A 23,715-nucleotide genomic window follows, 5' to 3' on the forward strand; every position below is an offset into this window, starting at 1 on the left:
ATGGGTAACTGCACACTATTAGAGTGGCTATTAGGCCAAAAAGCCACTGTGTGGGATAATGGCACTTGGTGTTTATAAATTAAGGGCAATAATGGCACAAAGGACTGTCGTCCCAACCGGCTTTTATCCCAGAGCTAGTTTTTAGCTCCACAAAAAAAAAATCTGGCCAGCTGAGATGGTGAAAAAGAGTGAAGCTATCTCATCAACTCATGACTACGTTGTTCTCAGTCTTGGCATATTTTCAAAACATTTACTATATTTAGAAACAAAATGACTTTGGGCAGACATTAAGAATGCTGGGAATGGTTTTAAATTGTTGAAACTTTACTTTGGTTCAGAACCCACCTTGACTATGACTCTCTGGTCTGCCTGCTCCTCTAAAATGCTGTCAGTGGGGTATGACTCAATTTGTTGGCGTATGGCTGAGGTGATGGCAGGGACAAAAGTCAGAGGATTCAGGTCCAAGTCATCGCACAGAATTTCTGCAAACATCTCAGGGGTCATCAGTTTTTCTGTTGGAGAAGGAACTTTAAGTTTATTGATTTATTTTGATAACATGTTACTGGCAATGAGCTATACCATTCATGTTCCATGTGAAAGCATCTCTGAGTTTTTGCCCATCTATCTCCATGTCAAGACGGATAGGAACCAGCACCTCTACTTGGACAGCATTCTCATGGATCACAGCAGGATCATGATCATCAAAGCTAAAGGGAGACATTTCAGCAATGTATTTTCAATAAGATGCAGAATCAGGGGGTATAAAAACAAACTAGTAATTTTCAAGTGCTATACACTTAATACACATCATCAATCTCATATAGTGGATTCTGTGCTGGATTGCATACTCTATTATTGAATAGTTATTTTGGCTTGTCCTGTTAGGGGTTGCCACAGCATGACATCTCAGATGAACACTCATATTTGTTTGGCACCGTTTTTACAGCGGATGCCATTCCTGACACAACACCTCTTGGGGAGTAGAGGCCCCAGTGAGATATGAACTCATGACCTGTGGTTTACCAAACCAATGCTCTAACTATTGAGCTATGGGGCATCTATACTCTATTATGGAATACAGTGGCTAATAAACATACAGATGGGGAGTTTATACTGTATATGTGTATTAATATAGTTTCACAATTATAACCAACGTAGTAATGATGAACAAGTTTTAAACCCATTTTTTGAGTAACCCACTCAGATGTATTATCTCATCCCCATTTTAAGCGCTTTTGGAGAATGATTTTTTTTCCCTCAAAGAATGGGGCCAGGCAGGACCCCAAAAGGCTAAAATGAAAATGTAGTTATGTATAACATTCTATTGCATTTGTTTTGTATTCTTTTTTTCCCTTTACTTTTCTTTAACTGCATTCTTTATTACGTACACTATTACATCATCTGATGCGGAACTTTGTGGAACTTTCGAGAAGTGTCTATATAAGAACTGGATGGCTTGCCGACGGAACTTCTGACAACCACCCGGTGCTTCGAACAAGTAATGACTCTCCTTCCACCACCCTGCCTTCTCCGTTGCGTCTTTTGGAATTTTGTGGATTCTATCGCTGGAAATAACAATCGACTCAAATAAAGGAATGTGGTGACTATATTTCGTTTCGTTTGTTACCTTACACCTAAATAACTGCCATTGGACCTCTATTTTATATTGGCTTAGATTCGGGATCTTGTTCTTTCGGCCACGACTCTCAGCTTGTGGACCATAGGTGAGGGTAGGACGGGAGATCAACTGGTAAATTGAGTGCGTCACCTTTCGACTTAGTGACCTCTTTACCACTATGGACCAATACAAAGTCTGCATCACTGCACCGATCCACCTGTTGATCTCCCGCTACATTCTTCCCTCACTCATGAATAAGTTCCCAAGATACTTGAACTCCTGCACTTAGGGGAGTATTTCATTCCCAAACCAGAGGGGGCACCCCACCCTTTTCTGGCTGAGGACCATGGTCTCAGATTTGGAGTTGCCGAGTCTCATCCCAGCCGCTCCACACTCTGTTGCAAAATGCCTCCGCTGCACCAAGATATTCTGTCCATAAGTTATGAACAAAATAAGTATAAAGGGCAGCCTTGGCTAAGTCCAACTCTCACTGGAAAAAAATCTGACTTATTGCCGGCAATGGGGACCAAACTCTGACACTGGTCGTACACGGACCGAACAGCCGGTATCAGGGGGTTTGGTACCCCACATTCCTAAAGAAGCCCCCCCACAGGACTCCCCGAGGGACACAGTTGAACGCCTTCTCCAAGTCCACAAAACACATGTAGACTTGTTGGATGAACTCCCATCAATCCTCGAGGATGCTGCCGAGGGGGAAGAGCTGGTTGATTGTTCCCCAGCCAGGAGGAAAACCACATTGCTCCTCCTGAATCTGAGATTCAGCTTCCTGATGGACCCTCCCCTCCAGCATACCTGTATAGACCTTACCAGGGAGGCTGAGGAGTGTGATCCCCATTAGTTGGAACACACTCTCCACTATCCCAAATGTCCACACAGTGTTGCAGAGGCGTATCAGCCAGGAAAGGCCCACAACATTCAGTGTGTTTAGAAAATCCAGGCTTATCTCATCCACGTCTCCCGGAGCCCTTCATCGAGGAGCTTTTTAACCAACTCGGTGACCTCAACCCCAGAGAGAGAAGAGATTGCCTCAGAGAACCCAGACTCTGCTTCCTCATGGAAAGGTCTGTTGGTGGAATTGAGGAGGTATTCAAAGTATTCTCCCCATTGACTCACAACACCCCGAGTTGAGGTCAGCAGTGCGCCAACCTCGCTATACACAGTGTTCACGGTGCACTGCTTCCCCTTCTGAGATGCCGGACGGTGTACCAGAATTTCAACTAAGTTGTCTTGAAGTCATCTTTCATGGCTTCACCGAATTCCACCCACGCCCGGGTTTTTGCCTCAGCAACCACCAAAGCTGCATTATGCTTGGCCAGCCGGTACCAATCAGCTGTCTTAGGAGTTCAACAGGCTAGAAATGCCTGATAGGTCTCCTTCTTCAGCCTGACGGCATCCCTCACTGTTAGTGACCACCAACGTGTTCGGGGGTTGCTGCCATGACTGGCACTGTTCATCTTACACCCACAGCTCTGGTCAGCCACCTCAGCAATGGAGGCGCGGAACATTGTCCATTCGGACTCAATCAGGGTTCATACTCAGTCTGCCCAAAAACATGGGCGAATACGAAAAATTTAGGGCTGACACGAAAAATTTAGGGCGATCGTGGGAAATCAAGAGTAAGGAAAAAAGACTCACCCAATGGTGCCATCAACCGTTCTGGTTCATCAAATGTTCCTGTACCTCAGTACCTGTGACAGTGATCACCTGTCGCCCCTTGTGGTAGTTCTCAATATGTCCATTGTCAACGTCTTCACATAACAGTATACAGAAGAACAGATTCTAACTACAATTGCAACTATATACACAAATGTCTTCTCCTGATGTCTGTTTCAGCACCCCAACTCTAGGTCCTAGAGCCTACCCAGTGCCTCCTCTATTTGTTGCTGCAGAGGTGCCAAAGTGGCTCTCTTGTCCTTTGCTCTGCCTCTGAGTGCATTGGCCTTGGTGATAAACCTCAGATTCCTCTTTTCTTTTGCCTCCTCACACAGCCTGTCAGCCTTCTCAATAAGCGTTGATATGTCACTCTGTATTCTGGCTTTTTTGGCTTTGAGGCAGTAGAGATGAAAAGTGGGCAGCGATGCCAAATGTAGCCAGGTACGAAGTCTTCCTTTCCCCACAGTGGTAGTTTTTAGCAATGTCACTGTCTGGGAACATGACTGCAAACACTTTCAAATTATTTTCACAAGATTTGTAACTGTAATGGCTGCAGATCATTTTTAAAGTCCACACAATCGCTGCCTTTAACGAGTCCGTCTTCATGTATTGAACTACGTTCATAAAGCCTGACTTCTGGCTGGACAACTGTAGGTGCGCATTAGGGATCGCAACCGGTTACAAATAACCGTTTTTTTTTTTTTTTTTTTTTAAACCGAAACCGTGAACGGACTTTTGAAATCGGTTAAAATTTCCAATCATTTCTTCCGGTTCCGGTACTCCACATTGCGCTATTTTTTTAACATCATTTCCACTTTTTTTAAGTTTCGCTGTTAGAGTAAAGTTGGACTCAAATGAACATTCAGTTAAATCAAAGAAACATCAAACCTGGCATCGAGGAAACGCTCCAAAGTATGGGAGTAAACTTGTTTTATTGGCAGAGATCAAAACACTACTCGCATAACGGGGGGAACTCTGAACTCGTCACTCCGGAAGAGCAACAACAAAAACAGTCCGTGCGGAACCCCGCACCCCAACTCGAGGTCCCGCGGGTGAATTATGTAAACACCACTATGGTACCGTTTTTTTTTTGCTACAACATTAAAACATTTTTACAAAAAAAAGAACAAAAATTTAACTTACACGAGTGCGTTGTTGAAAGCCACATTCAATAAGCTTGTTTGTCAATATTGTATACAAACTACCCCATTACCACAGAGTAAATTAACGATCAATGGTGTAGCACCGGAGAAAAGGAGTCGGAGGCGGAGTGTCGGACACAGGAACAAAACTTGTTTTATTGGCAGACTTTGTGAACTCGTCACTCCGGAAGAGCAACAACAAAAAGAGTCCGTGCGGGACCCCACACTCCAACTCGAGGTCCGGTTAATTTTTTTTGCTACAGCTGTTCGGTTGAAACCGGTTACGAAAGTAAGCGATTTTTACGATCCCCAGTGCACATGCACTGCTTGTACCACTGCCTGAAGTTGATGCTTCACTATCTTGATATTTTAGAAACAGATTCATACCAACGGAAGATGAGAGAGTCTTCGCCAAATCAGCGTGTCTCCTGTTTTTCCCGGTGCGACGCCAGCGCTTTGACGCCCATCTTTTCAAGCTGGTAACTCTGCTTGCACAGATGGCAGTAAAACATGTGCCGATCTTTTGGTTCTCGACGAACCCAGCTCCCAAACTCCTTACTTTCAACCCAAGCTTCTTGAAAAATGCACTTCCCCGTGATACAAGTTGGATCGATGAAAGAACTACGCTACGTCGTAACAAAGACAAAGTGAAATTCCTACTCACGGAAACAAACAATGGAATATCGACAAGATGGCGACTAGTTGTCAACACGGTGACTTCCGTTGACAATTTACGGCTGATTTGGACGCCAGACGGATCGCTATATTTTTTTTTAAATAAAAGATTAATTTATTTTTTAGGGAGAATTTTGGAGGTAGAGGTCCTCCCTTTGATTTTTTTTTTTAATTTAAGGCCTTTTTAGGCGCTTCACCGGTTTTCGCGGATTTTAAGGACTTTTAGGAACCTCTAAATGCACCTTTGAAAATTTTGGGGTTTTTAGGTACTTTTAGGGCCGCGTGCGAACCCTGTCAATGGTACCCCGCCTCCTCCAGAACATGGGCAAAGTTCTTTCAGAGGTGGGAGTTGAAATTACTTCAGCTCACATTGCACATGACCCCTATGGCCCCATTCACAGGTGGTGAGCCCATGGGAAGGAGGTCCCATGGTATCTTTTTGGATGTGCCCGGCCGAGCACCATGGGTGCAGGCCCAGCCAGCAGACGCTCACCTTCAAGCCCCACCTCAAGGCCTGGCTCCAGAAGGTGGCCCCGGGGCCCTGCGTCCGTGCAAGGGAAAACTGAAACCACTATTTTTATTTGTCATCCATCTTATTCTTTTATGGAGATGTACTTTGTCTGTTCCCTCACCGAGAACATGTTTGCCATGGATGACGCTACCAAGGACATGAAGCCCCAGACTACTTGGGTTCTAGGATCATTGGGACAAATAAACCCCTCCACTATGACAAGGTGTATTGTGTGTGATTAAATTGTCTAAAACGCAACACAACTGCTTTGTTATATTTTGCTGGTTTAAACAAGGGGATTTCATGATTCTAAATTTACACGCAACACTTGTTTGAAATCATGGGGAAAAAAAAAAAAAAAAAAAGAAATCCGGGAGGAAAGAGTGAATCTTGGAGGTCCATAAATCTGGCTCTTAGGTGCAATTCCCCTGATGCTTGAAGGTGCCTCATTCATCTGTTCAAACAATTATATGGGAGTATAAAATAAAAATTAAATTAAATAAAGTATACATTCATGGGAATGTCCAGTCATCACACCACTCAGGAAGGAGACAGGCTCTGGGTCCCAGAGATGACCATGTTTTGTCAAAAATGTGCAAATCAACCCCAGAACAAAAGCTCCAGACATTGTGAAGATGCTGAATGAAGCTGGTAAAAAAAAGTGTCATTATCAGTGGAACAGTGAAACAAATCCTCAACCAACATGGGCTGAAAGGCCATTCACTGAGAATCAAGCCATTATTCCTAAGGGGGAAAAAAAAAAAGACATTACAGTTTTCAAAAAGACAAGGATCTCAACTTCTGGAGAAATTCCTTGTGGTCTGATGAAATGAAAGTGGAGCTGTTTGGCCGTAATGACCAATGATACATCTGGAGGGAAAAAGGGGAAGCTTGTAGACCTGAGAACACCATACCAACTGTGAAGCATGGAGCTAGCAGCATCATCTGGGGCTACTTTGCAGCACCAGGAACTGGAGCTCTTCATAAAATAGATGGCATCATGAAGAAAGAACATTACATGGAGATATTACGGCAATATCTCAAGACATCAGCCAGGAAGTTAAAACTTGGGAGCAAATGGATTTTGCAACTGGACATTGAGCCAAAGCATACTGCCAAAATGGTTTAAAAGTGGCTTGAGTACAACAATGTCTTAGATTGGCCATCACATAAAACTGTTTTGAATCCCATCCAAAATTTGTGGGCAGATCTAAAAAGGAGTGTCTAAGCAAGACAACTGACAAACCCAACTCAGTTCCACCAGTTCTGTCACAAGAATGGGGCAGGATTCAAGCAGAATACTGTCAGATGATTGTGGAAGGGTACCCAAAATGTTTGACCCAAGTCATGCAGTTAAAAGGAAATGCTACTCGATACTCGGGAAATGTATGTAAACTTTTTACTTCAAGGAAAATGTAAAATTATCAAAGAAATTAAGTTACTGGCCTTTCAGCCCATGGCTCATTTTACTATGAATCATGAAACTTTATTACCAGCTTCATGCATCATTTTCCCTCTGTCAGTGTGGCATTTATCAAAATTAAAGGATTTTGGTGATGCAGACTGGCCTGAAACGGGAGCAGTTTATTCTGAATTCTTTGATTTTTTTTTTTTTGTCATGAGCACTATTACGTCGTCAGACGCGCATTTCTGGAATGTTCAAGAAGTGCTTATTAAGGACGACGGAGCTTCTTCCTACCACTGCTGCTTTCGGACAAGTACACGGACGCCACACTACCCTTCGGTCTTTTTGACATTTCCAGAACAAATCGCCTACTTCGAACATTCGCTGGAAATAACATTCGCCTGTTTGGAACATCTGTGTCAACTTTGGCTCTATACGGCATTTGGCTAGTTAGCTCGTGCTACATGTTACTAAACTGCTTTGTACTTCTATTTTGTGTTAGCTTGTTATTGATTTGTGTTGAATTGTAATGTGTGCGATTAAATTGTCTTAAACGCAATACAAATCATTTGTTATATTTTGCTGGTTCGACCAATGGGATTTATTCTAAATTCACACGTAACTTCCACAATAAACTGTGGGACTAACCCCATTATTTTTTTTACTAGCTCTATACACACCTGTCATTTCGGCAGTTTGGCAAAAATTTAGAAAAAAAAAAACCAGCAAATTTCTCGCCTGTACAAGGAGGTAAATACACTCGATTCTGCAGCTGAAGTTGTCTGCGTAATAAGTCGCTTCCAGCTTCTTCTTCAACACCCCACAGTCCACAGGTTTTTCATGGCACGAGATAAAAAAAAACATTTTATATATATATATATATATATATATATATATATATATATATATATATATATATATATATCAGGCAACATTCTGACGTGCTTTGAACAAACAGATGATTCCATTCCCGTAATTTTTTTTGGTAAAAAAAAAAAATAATTTCCATGTTTTTGTGTCACGAGAACTTTAATAAGGTACAGTCTGTCTTTCATAGTCACAGAAGTGAATCATTTAAGGTGGAATCGGAGGTCTCTAAGGTCTCTGGGTGTGTTGTATGAATGTTGTGCACGACTAAGTCATTTAGCGTCATACCGGCGGCGGTGATGGGTGGAAGGGGTGTCTGGGGTAAGTCAAAATGATGAGCAGCAGCTGGTGAGCCTGCTACCGGTCAGAAGGTTGCCTCTTAAAAGTGAGTTCTGGTTCAGAGACCGGAGATGTTTCGGAGGACTTCTGGTGAGAGAAGGGCTAAACTGTCTGTACCAGGGGCTGTAGGAGGGTAATGAGTCAGCGAGGGAGCAGATAGCTGTTGAGCTAAGTGCAGCTTGTGCCTGACATGGTTTAAGTCATCTTCTTGGTCCTGGAGCTGTTAGATGGAGGCGGCCCAGCTCAGTCTCCCGCCCTATCAGCTGTGTCTTGAACTTATAGGACTGTTCTATCTTTTTAGAGCATTCTGCTTTACGTGTTTCAGTGTGTTCAGTGAGCTGGTGGAAGTCACTGATTTCTTGACTCTGAAGAAGAGTCGCTCACTGCTTCTCATCTCGTAATTCAAGCATGTGGTCATTAATCGGTCAGTCAGCTAATTCTACAACCTTGGTTTTTAAGTGGACAAGTTCAGTTAAGCGTCTTGTAACTGTTTGTTTTGACTCCCAAAACTTTGTTTACTTGCAATTAGGGGTCTGTTGGTTTTTTATCATTTAATTCCCCACCGTCTGTGGACAGCACTTCTGCAGCAGTAAGATCAGCTAATCGAGCCTCCCCATCATCCTGTTGGATTTTTACATCAATGAGGCGGGCTTCAGCCAGGTTTAAATGTGCATTGGTGTCTGTCAAATGTGAAGCAAACTGAACTGGTTTACGCTTTTCAATTTCCAGTCTGGACTTCACCAGAGCATTCTCTTGGTCGCTCCATTTCAGCTGAGACAACAAGTTTAGCGATAAGCACCGAATGGTTTGATTGAGACTTTTATCTTTGAAGGATTTGAGTTGCTCTTCACTCATAAGTTGAGCGATGTTATAATTGAGCACTTCAAAGCCTATGTTTCACAGACTCTGCATAATTCAGTGTAGCTATTACCAGATCAAATGAAATTTAAATTGGAATGGATGAAAGTTGCGGGTGGTACGGTGGAACAGGTGTAGAGCGTTGGTATAACAGTTCTGAGGACTGGCCCGCCAGTATGCCGTTTCCATGTTCTCCCTATGCCTGTGTGGATTTTCTCCTGGCACTCGGGTTTCCTCCCACATCCCAAAAACATCGATCGAACCCAGGAGTGATTGTGAGTGCGACTTGTCTCCATGTGCCCTGTGGTTGGCTGGCCACCAGTTCAGGGAATACCCCGCCTCCTGCCCGATGACACTTGTAACTGGCTCCAGCACCCCCGTGGTACTCGTGAGAATAAGCGGCTCAGAAAATTTATGTAAGTTGCTGGGAGGGACCACCTTGCCTCCAGTTTGATGTAATTTTTAGATGACGCGAAGGACATCTAATTTTTAATTTATGGGGCAGCATGTCATTTGTTTTCTTGCATAACAGAGGAAAATGACAAGAAACCTTTTCCTTGCTATTACTTGTTGATCAATGTCATAACCCTTCAAGGTTTGCTACAATAAATCCATTCTGTCGCTGCGGCACATCGATTCCTCTCACTCAAATATAAAACGAGGATGCACGTAGTGAATTTTACATGAGTTTTGATAAACAAGGGAATCTAAAGCAACAGACAAGATTATTCAACACAAACGCAGACCAACCAACGTTGGTTTCGGAAGCTGAGTTGTGACATAACAGGAGGGGTCAGTTAGTGAGGGACGGCCAGACGCTTACAATATATATATAATTCTTATTATCCTTTACATTATACACTTTGAATGCATGTTTTTTTTTTTTTAATTCTACTCTTATTTGACATCGTGATACTTATTGATGGATGGTGCAAGTATCAGACCAATAAAAATATTTGGGATAAAATGACGTGCCACTGATCAGTCCGATGCAAAAAAATACCACACGGATAAGAATCTAATCACTGAGTAGCACACTAGTCGCCACTTGCCTGTGGCAGCTCATTATGGGTGTTGTTCCGTTGGCGCCAGACAGACAGGGATACGTATATGACCAAAATACTTCACCAATGATACCAAAAGTACAGTAGCTGATGATTTGCAGTACCTGCTGTCATTATGAGACAAGTTTTCATTTTATTATTATTACTGCATAGAAACAATGAAATTGCACATGCCCCCCTCCAGATAAAAAAAACACACCAACATTCAAATATAAGCATTCATACAAAACCCACAGAATATGACCAACATTTAAATGTACTTTAATAAAAATGTACAAAAGTCCAATCATCTTTGTGTTCAGATGACAATAAATAGATTACTTTCCTGACATATGTAACGTGTTGATGACTAGGGTTTATGTTGGTGATTCAGAGAGTGAATAGCTTTTGGGAAAGAAAAAAAAAAAAAAGGATGAATCTCGTGGTGTGCAATCTAAATGACCTGTATCATCTCCAAAACAGTAAAGGTGATGTACTGATGGTCCCGGCACAAACGTTATAACGTCCTGTAATAGGTGAAGCCAATGACTTTTTCTGCAGTAGTGAGGTCTGCAACAAAGCAGCCTGCATCCCATGACGTAATACAGTATGTTAAAGTGCTTTCAACAGCAGAGTGGTAAAAGGCTACCAGCAGTCTTTTACAGAGGTTGTTTCTTTTTAAATCCCTGAGGAAGTGAATATGTTGCCTGACCTTCTGAACAATAGCTGTGGTATTGTAGTCCAGGAGAGGGTGTCTAATGTATATCTCAAGAAATGTACAAATGTGGACTTTTTCCTTGAAGTCACAATTGATGAAAATGGGGGATCGAGGGCCAGCTCTGCGTTTCCTCAAGTATAAGTATTGGGTTTTCTTTTTTTATCCAAAATCTGGTTGTTTGCAGTGCACCACAGACAGATTTTTTACCTCAACACAATAAAATAAACTCATTTTTTAAAGCACTGAATACATCCAAGAATGTGCAAAATCAGGTTTGGGCAATAGTATTGTAGTGACGCTTCAGTAAAAAAAAAAAAAAATTAAAATGTAAACCTAATTAAATATTTTTAACCAAATCAAAACGTTTGTCACTCAAATCTGACTGGAAATCTGCAGAAAGAAATGGAGTAGATGCCGTCTGTTATGTCTTGACCATGGTTACTTTTGCTTTGTCAAGTGTTACATCTTTGCTAAATTACATTTTGTTTTCGAAGTGTGTTGTGAATTATTTTTCTTTGGTGGGAGTCGTGGTTGTGGAGTCCCAAAGTTTGACGTATTCCTCATATTCCTTCCTGTTGTTTGTAATTGGTGAAACAATTTTTTTGTGTAAATGTTCTCTCGACTGTAACCGTTTTTTGGCACATCTTTGATATGACAGTTTGACCTACAGAACTTCAGTCTTGTCAAATCCAAACAATTTCCAAGCTTGGGGTGTGGCCCCTTTTTTTGCCATCACATTATCCTCTAAAATCCACCAGTGTTTTTCTTGCCAACAGGTCATGTGATTGAATCATGTCTGCTAATTGAGAGTGAAGATTTTCATGAACTTTTTCCCTTTCTCTCCTCCTCTGCTGTCCATGCAATGGTACGGTTTCTCTCATTTCGGGACAGTATGAATACTCAATCATGTAATACTTCTCTTTGGCACAATTTTTATATCATAGCCGATATACAGTGCCTTGTGAAAGTATTCGGCCCCCTTGAACTTTTCAACCTTTCACCACATTTCAGGCTTCAAACATAAAGATATAAAATTACATTTTTTCTCCATCAAGAATCAACAACAAGCGGGACACAATTGTGAAGTGGAACAAAATTTATTGGCTATTTTAAACTTTTTGACCAAATAAAAACCTGAAAAGTGGGGGATGCAATATTATTCTGCCCTATTGCATTATCACTTTGTAGCACCGCCTTTCGCTGCAATTACAGCTGCAAGTCGCTTGGGGTATATTTCACTATCAGTTTTGCATATCGAGAGACTGAAATTCTTGCCCATTCTTCCTTGAGAAAGAGCTCGAGCTCAGTGAGGTTGGATGGAGAGGATTTGTGACCAGCAGTCTTCAGCTCTGCTCACAGATTCTCAATTAGATTCAAGTGTGGACTTTGACTTGGCCATTCTAACACCTGGATACGTTTATTTGTGAACCATTCCATTGTAGATATGGCTTTATGTTTTGGATCATTGTCCTGTTGGAAAATAAATCTCCGTGCCAGTCTCAGGTCTTCTGCAGACTCCAACATTTCTTCCAGAATGGTCTTGTATTTGGCTCCATTCATCTTCCCATCAATTTTAACCATCTTCCCTGTCCTAGCTGAAGAAAAGCAGGTCCAAACCATGGGGCTGCCATTACCATGTTTGACAGTGGGACAGTGTGTTCAAGGTGATGAGCTATGTTGCTTTTACACCAAGCATATTGTTTTGCATTGTGACCAAAAACTTCCATTTTGGTTTCATCTGACCAGAGCACCTTCTTCCATGTTTGGTGTGTCTCCCAGGTGGCTTGTGGCAAACTTTAAATGATCCTTTCTATGAATATTTTTGAGAAATGGCTTTCTTCTTGCCACTCTTCGAGAAAGGCCAGATTTGTGCAGTATACGACTGATTGTTGTGCAATGGACAGACTCTCCCACCTCAGCTGTAGATATCTGCAGTTCATCCAGAGTGACCATGGGCCTCTTGGCTGCATCTCTGATCAATCTTCTCCTTGTTCGAGATGAAAGTTTAGAGGGACGGCCGGGTCTTGGTAGATTTGCAGTGGTCTGATACTCCTTCCATTTCAATAGGAGTGCGTGCACAGTGCTCCTTGAGATGTTTAAAGCTTGGGAAATCATTTTGTATCCAAATCCGGCTTTAAACTTCTCCACAACAGTATCTAGAACCTACCTGCCGTGTTCCTCGTCCTTCATGATGCCCTCTGCACTTTAAACAGAACCCTGAGACTATCAGAGTCGGTGCATTTATACGGAGATTTGATAACACACAAGTGGATTATTCAGAGATCCTCACTGAACCTCTGGAGTGAGTTTGCTGCATGTAAAGTAAAGGGGCCGAATAATATTGCACGCCCCACTTTTCAGTTTTTTATTTGTTAAAAAAGTATAAAATATTGAATAAATTTCGTTCCACTTAACAATTGTGTCCCACTTGTTGTTGATTCTTGACAAAATATTCATTTTACATCTATGTTTGAAGCCTGAAATGTGGCAAAAGGTTGATAAGTTCAAGGGGGCTGAATATTTTCACAAGGCACTGGATATCACCCCTGCACCCAACACCTAAAATTAACTCGTTATAAACAATCAAGCGAAAGACGAGCACAATGGCAAATTTTGCTTCTTCATACCACAGTGGGAAGGTCCTCTTCTTGTCCCGACCCATTCGGTTCCGGTTGATGGTAGTGGAACAAGGTACTGCATCTAAATGGTGGGAGCTATTGGGCAGCGTTGGGACCCACTGACTGCTTCTTTTGGCTTTCTGCTCCCTTGGACAGGAAAAGAAAAGTCTTTAGTTGATGTCTGGAGTTTCTCAGGCAAGCATTAGGGTAAAGTCCATCTACAGAACTATTGTTCACACTACCACTTTTGAACCAAACAAATTTCGTACTTTGTCAACTACTTTTTAAAATGTATTTCACTTGTGCTCATGACATTAGAAATAAGCGCATGCGTTGATCTTAATGATTTACTGAGATATTTCCTGAATTTCCTTACTCTTACTAAATAACAGTATAATGCGGTTAACCTCAGAATCAGAATCAGCTTTATTGGACAAGTGTGTACACACAAGGAATTTTCCTCTGGCAGTCGGTGCTGCCCTGGTACGACAATCAGAACACACAACGACAAAGTAACAAGAACAAACTGCAAGGGACATTTCTGTTTATAGGAAGTATTCCTTATAAGTGTCACAGATGAGCAAGATGTAAAGTCATGTAGAACAGGTAGGAGATAAGAGTGTGTCAACGTCCCACATTGTGTTAACCATGTACAGAGTGCCTTTACCTGTTTGCGTTTCCCATTATAGACCACTGCAATGACAATTACGCAAAGGGAGCAGTTTAGAGTGACGAATCGTGCGAGAGTCTACAAAATATATTACTAATTCTAATACTGATTGAACCAGCAGGATGTGAGTGTGTGTCCCAACAATGGCACAAAGCGAAATATAGTCTGTTCGATGATCAAGAATTTAATGACTTAATTGCCAGAGGGAAAAAACTGTTCCAATGCCTGCTACTTTTGACTTGCAATGATCGGTCGCGCTTTGCCTACAGAAGGAGCTGGAAGAGCTGGTGGCCAGGATGTGGAGAGTCTAAAAGGATCCTGACTGGTCTGGACCTAGTCCGAGTTAAGTCCTTTTGAGCTCTAAAGTGCAGGGAAAGTATTGACAGCTGCCAACCTATTGGAATTCATGTAAAACAATAAATACACATTTCTTTTTGAATTTATTATAAAATGTGTCAAGAACATCAACACCGAGTTAGAGTATATGTCATTAGGGATCCATCCAACTTTCTTAGCTGCTTATCCCCACAAGGGTCGCAGGAGTGCTGGAGCCTATCCCAGCTGTCAACAGCAGGAGGCAGGGTACACCCTGAACCCGTTGCCAGGCAATCGCAGGGCACATTGAGACAAACAGCCGCAATCACAATCACATCTAGGGGGCAATTTAGTGTCCAATTAATGTTGCATGTTTTTGGGACGTGAGAGGAAACCTGAGTGCCTGGAGAAAACCCATGCAGGCACAGCGAGAACATGCAAACTCCACACAGGGGGGTCCGGGATTTAACCCAGGACCTCATACCTGTGAGGGCAACCCTTCTCCGCTGAGTCACAATCATGATGTAATAGAATAAAAATAATTCTGAACACTGTTCAATTGTACAACAAACATCACTTGAAAATGGCTTTACTATTCTGAATTGGATTTCTATGAGCCTTGATCTAAAGTCTATTTAACGTCTGTAGAATGATCTGAAGCATACAACGAATAAATTAATGAAGCCCCCCCTCCAAACACACAATTTTCTATTTTTTTAAGAAGCTTCTGAAGTTCAAAAAATGTTTCAGCTAATATGCAGTACAACAATACAAGTTTGACTCAAAAGCCATGGACAGAGAGACATGTTTAGCCTGATAAAAGTGTAGCAGTAAAAAAAATAAAAATAAACTAAAGTAAATAGAAAGTAGTGTTACGCAAGAGGAACTTCAAGCAATACATACCTGAGGTACGCCGGTGGCTCTGTGCTGATAGACACTGCCTTGTATTTGTCATCATTACCTTCAAAGATCTCCTCACACTCAGAAGCCTTCAGCAGAGTAACACTGGTGGCTAAAATTTTGGGATGGAGGGGGGTGGCGGGGTGGAGAGACATCATTTTCGAGCTAGAAGTTAGGTGACAACTTACAATTGTAAAAAGGTGATTGAGAAACAACTTTTAAATGTTATCTTACAGCAATTCTTAGGTTTAAAAAGGTAACTACAAAAAGCTTCTGATAAAGTTAAAACCACATACAGTGAAGAAAATAAGTATTTGAACACCCTGCTATATTGCAAGTTCTCCCACTTAGAAATCATGGAGGGATCTGAAATTTTCATTGTAGGTGCATATCCACTATGAGAGGTAATGTTAAAAGAAAAATCCAGAAATCACAATGTATGATTTTTTTTAGCGATTTGTACGATGCAGCTGCAAATAATTATAAAATAAGTGTAAGTAAAGTTTATTACTTTCTTCAAATTCAAAAGTTTACCTAGATTTCAATAGAATTTCCTACCACTGCCTGTATGTACTGCAAAATGTTTAAAGATTATCCTTCCACTAGCCTCTCACAATAGTTTTTTGGCCCATTCCTCCTGGGAGAACAGGTGTAACTAAGCCACATCTGTGGGCTACCTTGTTTGCACATCCTTTTTCAGCTTCACGCCCGTAAATTTACAATGCCCGTGATGGCGACTCCAAAATATTGAACTTCATTCACCAATGTTCTCTCCAGATAAGTTGAGCAAAAACGAAAACTACCATCAATTTCACAACACTAGTACCAGCCGATTTTCTTCGCACTACCATGCGTACAGTTGTGTTCAAAATAATAGCAGTCCAACGTGACAAATCAGATTAATCCACGTTTTGAGTGTACCGTAATTTCTCGTGTATAATGAGTCCTGAAGGATAATGCGCACCCCCAAAGTTGACTAAGAAAAAAAAAAATCCGGAAAACCTTTCTACCAATGTACAATGCGCACCACCAATTTGCTGCTATCCATATGTTCAAAATATCAGGTGAGGCAGGCTCTTGGTGGACAGGCGGAGCTCACCAGAAGACTGGACAACTAGAGCCAAGGTGATCAGAGAGACGGGCAGAAGAGTACTTGCTTTGTCTTCTGGTAGGAAAAGGGAGAAGGAGACTTGGTGGTGGAACCCCAAAATACAGGAAGTCATACAAGGAAAGACATTAGTGAAGGGGGGGGACACAGAGGACTGAGGAGAGGCGAAAGGAATACATTGAGATGTAATGTTGGGCAAAGGTAAGGTAAAGGTAGATGTGGCGAAGGCTAAACAAGTACACCAGGTGGGGCATGAAAGAAAGAGAAAAGGATCTCTACAGGTTGTCCAGACAGAAGGATAGAGATGGGAAGGATGTGCAGCAGGTAAGCGTGATTAAGGATAGAGATGGAAATGTGTTGACTGGTGCCAGTAGTGTGCTAAATAGATGGAAAGAATACTTTGAGAAGTTGATGAATGAAGAAAATGAGAGTTTGACGTGTTTTTGTTGTTTCGCGTGAACTTGCAATGTCTTGAAACATCTTGATCCATAGTCAATAGTATCTAGACACTAGATGTGCAATGCTTTACCAGTTCGATCAATTTTGTGAATGAAGTCGCTTAACAGAGTGGCAACTGTAAACGATTTCTCATTCCATCCAATGCCATCGGAACTTATTTTTGACATATCAATGTCTTTCCCTTGAGAGGAGTCTTTCCCCTTAACCTTTTACAATTGTAAGTTGTCACCTAACTTCTAGCTTGTGTTTTATTGAAAATGGCTCCATGAACCGCCTCCTATACAACAAGCGTTTTCACTGGTCAGGAAGAAGGCATTCACCCAATCAACTGACGCATACCTAATGTTGTACCTCGCTTCCAAAAGTCAAACCGGAAAATTAACAAGTGTGGATTCTGGGACAGCCAAAGTTGGACGTTTTTGGAATTAAGGTTCGAGAGAGCAGACTTCGAAGGTTTGGACATGTCTAGAGGCAAGAGAGTGTGTTTATTGGTAGAAGGGTGCTGAGGATGGAGCTGCCAGGCAAAAGAGCGACAGGAAGACTAGTGAGAAAGTTGATGGATGTTGTGAAGGAAGACATGAGGGCAGTTGGTGTTAGAGAGGAAGATGCAGGAGATAGGCTTAGATGGAAAAAGATGACACAGTGTGGCGACTCCTAACAAGACAACCCAAAAGGAAAAGAAGATAACATGTATTACAATCCTCAATACATGTACTATTTAACACTGTTTAACTAAAACGTTTTTTTGCATTAAATATTTGTGCAAAAAAACATTTATGCATAGTGCAGTTTATCCACTACATTACACATCTTTGACCATGCCTTTAAAAGAAGCATCTGACTCAAACTATTATTTCAAACATTGCTGTATGTTAAAGCACCTCTTACACCAAAATATACATTTTAAAATATGTATTGTTATCAAAACTACTTACAATATTAAGTTTGATGATAATTTAAGTTGAAAAAAATGAGCTGGGAGCGTTTTAGAAAAACGCAGAGTTGCAGAAGTATGACTCGACATCCCAGTAACGACCATATTGTCTGTGACGTCATGTGCAGGCATTACATTGCACACTGTGCCAAATGTAATGGCAGATGAATAAGAACGATTTTCTGATATTTCTGATGCCCCTTCTGAGACTGATGCCCCTTCTGAGACTTCTGAGAACATCTCAGAAGTGAGTGAAGCGACTGAGGCCATGTTAGCATATCATTTCGGGTCATATTTAGATGATGTGTGTTCATTGGGACCGGACTCTTCATCAGATGAGGAGGACAACGAGGGCCCCGATAAATTATTCAACATGACTTGCCCATAATTGTTGGATTTCCTAATCCTTTTAAGTCTTTTGTATGTAGCATACTCGCGAGGACCCATGCCGGGCGAAGTAAATACATCAGGGTGCCCAGACACCGGTGGTCGGTGGGGGGAGAGCTCTTTTCTCATCCCCGCCCCAGGTGCGACCACAAGCGCCCGCCCGCCTCACCGCCCAACCCACTTCTGCGTCGGGGGAAAAAGCGCGTATAGATATATTGAGCACCCCTGACTTACTATATATTACTATACGTACTTTATTAAGTTCTGACGGGGATCTTTTGTTACGTTGTGAGAGATGGACTTGATGACGTCATCTGACGCGGATTTCTAGAATGTTCCAAAAAGGACGAGGATGGCTGTCGAAGGAGCTTTTTTATTAATACTGCTGCTTTTGGACAAGTACACAGACGCCACAGGGACTTCTGTCTTTTTTAAATTTCCGTAATATTCGCTGAAATAACATTCGCCTATTTGGAAGATTGGATTCCACTATGGTGACTATACGTCATTTGGCTCGTTAGATCGTGTTACATTCTAATAAACTCTGTGTACTTCTATTTTGTTACGGTTTTGTGTTGTATTGTATTGTGTGTGATTAAATTGTCTTCAACACAATACAAGTGCTTTGTCATATTTTGCTGGTTTGACCAAGGATATTTATTCTAAATTCACATGTAACATATGCTATTGCGAAACAAATCATTCCCTCCCACCAACTATTTTTTTTTTTAAATCACTATGCACACCTACCTGTCATTTGGAACCCAGAAAGCTCTTGTCCTTTACACTTGTGCAATCGATTTTTGACAATGAATAGGGTGTTGTGGAAACTTGTGAAGAGTGAATCCATCCTCCTGAGTATTCGAGCAAAATCCAGCAACATAACGAGCCAACATTTTGGCTAACACACAGAAAAAACAGCTAATTTCTCGCCTGTACAAGAGATAAATACACTTGATTCAACTGCTGTAGGTGTATGCAAAATATGTGACTTCCGGCCTCTTCAACTTAAAACAGTCAACTGAATTTTCATGGTGGGAGATGGGGGGGGGGGGGGATTATATTTAGCAACATTTTGACGTGCTGTGAACAAACAGATGATTCCATTCCTGCTGATTTTTTTTGGTTAACAACATACAAAATTTTACGTTTTAGGTGTCAATGGCACTTCAATTAAATCAATTTATTCTAAATAATGAGTTATGAACATTGCACTTCATTCGGCTTCAGTCGCATTTTAATTTTAGGTCCCAGTGACATTCACAACCCTGGTTAGAGCCTACTTTAAGGACGTCCAGCTCTGTGTTACAACACTGCATGGCACCACCTGGAACTGGGAATCATGGGTGGGTGTACGATCTCCCCGCTGTTCTGGCGATGGAGGTCATCATCGGGGGCTATCGCTGGGTTGTTGTTGGGCAGGGAATAAGATCTGGGGTGAGGCTGCCTCCAGTCAGAGCCTACATGGAGGATCTTATCACGCTTAGCACAAACAAGCAATGTACTGTACGATTGTCAAAAAAAGCTCCTGGAAAACATGGAGCTCGCTCGCATAAAGCTCAAGTTGAGTATGGCTAGGAGCATCTCCATTGTCAAATGATCACTTTCACATTGATGAGGGATGAATTCCAACAGTCTCTGAGAAGCCTGTGAAAAGCTTAGGCCGATGGTATGATGCCTCTCTTCAGGACAAAGAGGAGAACAGCTCAGGAAGGAGGTGGCCTTTGGCTTGGAAAGCATCGACAAAACCCTGCTTCCTGGGTAGTTGAAGCTCTGGTGCTTACAGAATGGGTTACTTCCTCAACTCCTCTGGCTAATAACCCTTTTTGAGATCCCACTCTCAATGGTGGAAAAGCTGGAGAGACTGTGAAAAAGTGGCTAGGCCTTCCAACGTGCCCCAGCAGCATTAAGCTCTACAGCAAAGGGGTGTCACACCTGCCCATTTCCAGCCTAGCAGAGAAGTACAAGTACAGAGCTGCTTTTAGCTCAAACTGACCCCATCCTAAACACTGGGAGGAAGTGGACTCCAGTGGCTGTAATTGAACAGGTGAAGGCAGCACTCAGGCACAAGGACATCGTTGGCCGAGTGCAGGAAGGGGGCAGTGGTCGTGGGGTTAGGGCCAGCAGACCAGTATGGAGCAAACCCACTACTGCTGGGATTAAAATCAGAGCTAAAGTCAACCGAGAATACCCATGAATCGCTCTCCTGGTTTTCGAGAAGGGACAGGACAGCATAAATGATAGTGGTTATAGCCCCCCTCTGTAGACTCATTCCGTTGATACAGTTTTGGCGTAAAACAAGGATGTCCAAGTCACCATGGAGTTTCTGGCACGGGAGATGGGTGAGTCAGGAGCAGCTTGTAGACATTGCCCATCAAGGTTGGAATTGTGTTCACATATATTGGGAGAGTGAATGTACATACAGGTGAGTGGAATGCAGAGGCACAACAAGGTATGTGATCTCCTCACCATGGAGGCTGAGAGGTTCTGCTGGACGGCAACTAGGAAGTTCCGAGCGATACACACTCAGGGGGGCCTCAGAATCCCCAGCCTCATTTGCAAGGACAACACAGTGCTTATACAATGAATTGAATGGCGACACTCTGATTCGAGCTGCACCGGAAAAAGTGGCCCATTGCCAACCAGTACCAACTAAGACTGCACGGAAGGTTGGAGGGCATCACGTCAAGGTTGGGCTTCCCCGTGGGGTAACAGGGAAAATGGCCAACATGCAACAACACAGTCTTGGTTGCTTTTGGGCTTCTGGCCAGCCGACAAAATGCATTTGTTGAATTGGTGAGCAGGAGAATCCTATTTTACACTGAATGTATTGTTGGATTTTACCGTGTGATCCACAAGAGTGAGGTTGTGCATATTCCCTTCGGGCTGCAGCATCCGAGAATTGTCTCAGCAACATGAGCTCATAATGATTATATGAATCATGCTGAGCATTCTGATGGACAGCGACAGTAAGGTTTCAAATCGGAAAGTGGGCTGTGTCGCGTCAAAACCAGCCAAAAAGTTAGTCATCTTATTCGTCACTGCCATGAATGGATGAAAAACATTCAAACTATTTGTAGTCATAACCTGAACAAGTCTACATCATGAGGTTGTTGACAATGCCTACCCTGAGCTGCAAACCAATAAAAATTAGCTTTCAGAACTATTGGTCATCATCTTCTTTTCCTTTCAGCTTGTCCCGTTACGGGTCGCCACAGCGTGTCACCTCAGATTAATGCATTTTTGTTTGGCACAGTTTGATGCCAGATGCCCTTCCTGACGCAAATCCTCTGAGTTTCCAAATTTTAAATGATGTCAGGACAATGGCTACAGAATACTTTGAACTAGGAAATAAAATAATCCTGCATACTGTTCAATTGCACAACATAAATGTCATGGATACACATGACACCAGCAACCCCAGTCTCTTGCTGTTCCGCATACCTACAGAGACTGAAACGTGGAGTCTGTCTGCATACACAAAAGATACCTAAAGAAAGTTTGGTCTAAGAGTCAAGGTGGAGGTACAGACAAATGGCTTTGAACGTAGACACTGAGTTAATTACAAGCCCAGAGAGCATTAAACCTGAGACAAGGAAAACTGGTTTTGCAGCAGAATGCTAAATTTATTAACTACCATCACCAGCCAGTCTGGAGAGCCTCAACAACAAAGACTTCTTCTTCTGACTGTCTTCTGTGACACCTGCACATCTCGGCTGGTACGATGGACGGGAAAAGAGTGACACCCACATTTATTACAGAGATTAAAGCGCATGGTTTACGGATGAGCCTCCATTGCGACGTTGGCAGCCAAGTGCTGCCCATCTTTAAATGGGCATTGGAAGAGTGGAGACAATAGTTGAAGAGGACTGACGTACCATTTATCATAAAGGTGGACTGGTCACAAGAGAGGTTCTCTTCCCTCCATTCCACCAAACACCTTAACCCCAGACATGTTCGTGGGGCCCTCTTCCTAAACAGATTCAATTTTAGCCTCTCCTCCCAACCTGTATCCTGCAACAGTCAGCCTGACACCCTATCTTCCATGTTCTCATCCCCCTCCAGAACATGAGGAGGTGTCCGTTGAGAGGGGGATACTGTCATGAGCCATCCTCCAATAATATGATTGGAGCCTAGTCAGTGCTTTGTGCCATCTTACCCTCTTACTGTCACCTCCACTCTCTCTTTCCAGCATCTTCCTCGGCTGTGAACCTATCACCAATCAGAACTCATTACCACCTGTATAAAAGCACGTCCATATTCCAGAAAATCTTGCTAGGTATTGCAGCTTTTAAAGCGGCATCAAGTCTCCTCAGTGTCTAACTCTGTGCAATTCCTTAGCATCGTTCTGACCTTTGTGTCATTCATTGGCCTCGGTGCTTCCTCTGTGTCCTTCATCAAGTGGATCCCTCCCACCTCGCCGTCAAGCCAGCATCCCCTCCTTGTCACTGCCTGCCACATATTTTCTGCCTTAATAATCATCACCATTTCACTTTCAGTAAAGTGTTCATCACAACTTCAGCCTACCCCTGCTCTTGGGTCCAGTATACATCTGATGGTGACAATAACGCAAAAATTAAATAATATCGAATTTCTGTAACTGAGCATATACTGGTGATTTTTATTAAATAAAAGGAAAAAGTCAAACAAAATACAGTTAGGAAGGTGACAGTGACATTGAGACTAAAATTGAGGTAATTGCTGCAAAGAACATGTTCCAGGCATGTCTGGGTTTTCGTCCACATCCAAAAAACATGCATTAATTGCGGACTCTAGGGTGTGACTCTTAGGGTGTGATCGTGTGTGTGACTGGTTGTTTGTTTCTGTGTGCCCTGCGATTGGTTAAGTTCAGGGTGTAAGAACTTGTAAAAAATATATTTTACAAGCTGATGTAAATTAATTGAGATAATACAATGGTCAATAGAAAAATTTTTGGGAGCCACACCCTATTCTTTGGTACAGGGTTCATACTCAGTCCGACCAAAAAAATTTAAGGGCTTTTTAGGGGCATTCTTAGGGGCTGACACGGAAAAAATTTAGGGCCGACACGGAAAAAAGTTAGGGCCGACACGGAAAAAATTTAGGGCCATCCTGGGAAATCAAGAGTAAGGAAAACAGACTCACCCAATGGTGCCATCAACCGTTCTTGGTTCATCAAATGTTCCAGTACCTCAGTACCTGTGACAGTGATCACCTGTCGCCCCATGTGGTAGTTCTCATTGATATGACAATTGTCAACGTCTTCACATAACAGTATACAGAAAAAGAGATTCTAACTACAATTGCAACAATATACACAAATGTCTTCTACTGATGTCTGTTTCAGCACCCCTACTCTAGCTCCTTGAGCCTACCCAGTGCCTCCTCTATGTGTTGCTGCAGAGGTGCCAAAGTGCCTCTCTTGTCCTTTGCTCTGCCTCTGAGTCCATTGGCCTCGGTGATAAACCTCAGATTCATCTTTTCTTCTGCCTCCT

The 23,715-nt window shown here is 42.3% G+C and overlaps 1 protein-coding gene across 9 annotated transcripts in view; it reads right to left on the minus strand.

Annotated features, from left to right (window-relative positions):
• LOC133490474 (SWI/SNF-related matrix-associated actin-dependent regulator of chromatin subfamily B member 1-like) overlaps positions 1-23,715 on the minus strand; it is a 74,090-nt gene that overhangs the window by 34,564 nt on the left and 15,811 nt on the right. For all 9 annotated transcript variants that reach the window (XM_061800589.1, XM_061800592.1, XM_061800585.1 and 6 more), the window contains 4 exons: positions 15,357-15,465; positions 13,478-13,615; positions 580-707; positions 346-512 (listed from right to left, as the gene is read on the minus strand). In XM_061800589.1, coding sequence (XP_061656573.1) covers positions 346-512; positions 580-707; positions 13,478-13,615; positions 15,357-15,465 — 542 coding nt within the window. The remainder of the gene's footprint in view (positions 1-345; positions 513-579; positions 708-13,477; positions 13,616-15,356; positions 15,466-23,715) is intronic.

The sequence above is a fragment of the Syngnathoides biaculeatus genome, chromosome 17, assembly GCF_019802595.1.
Source record: "Syngnathoides biaculeatus isolate LvHL_M chromosome 17, ASM1980259v1, whole genome shotgun sequence".
Lineage (NCBI taxonomy): Eukaryota > Metazoa > Chordata > Actinopteri > Syngnathiformes > Syngnathidae > Syngnathoides > Syngnathoides biaculeatus.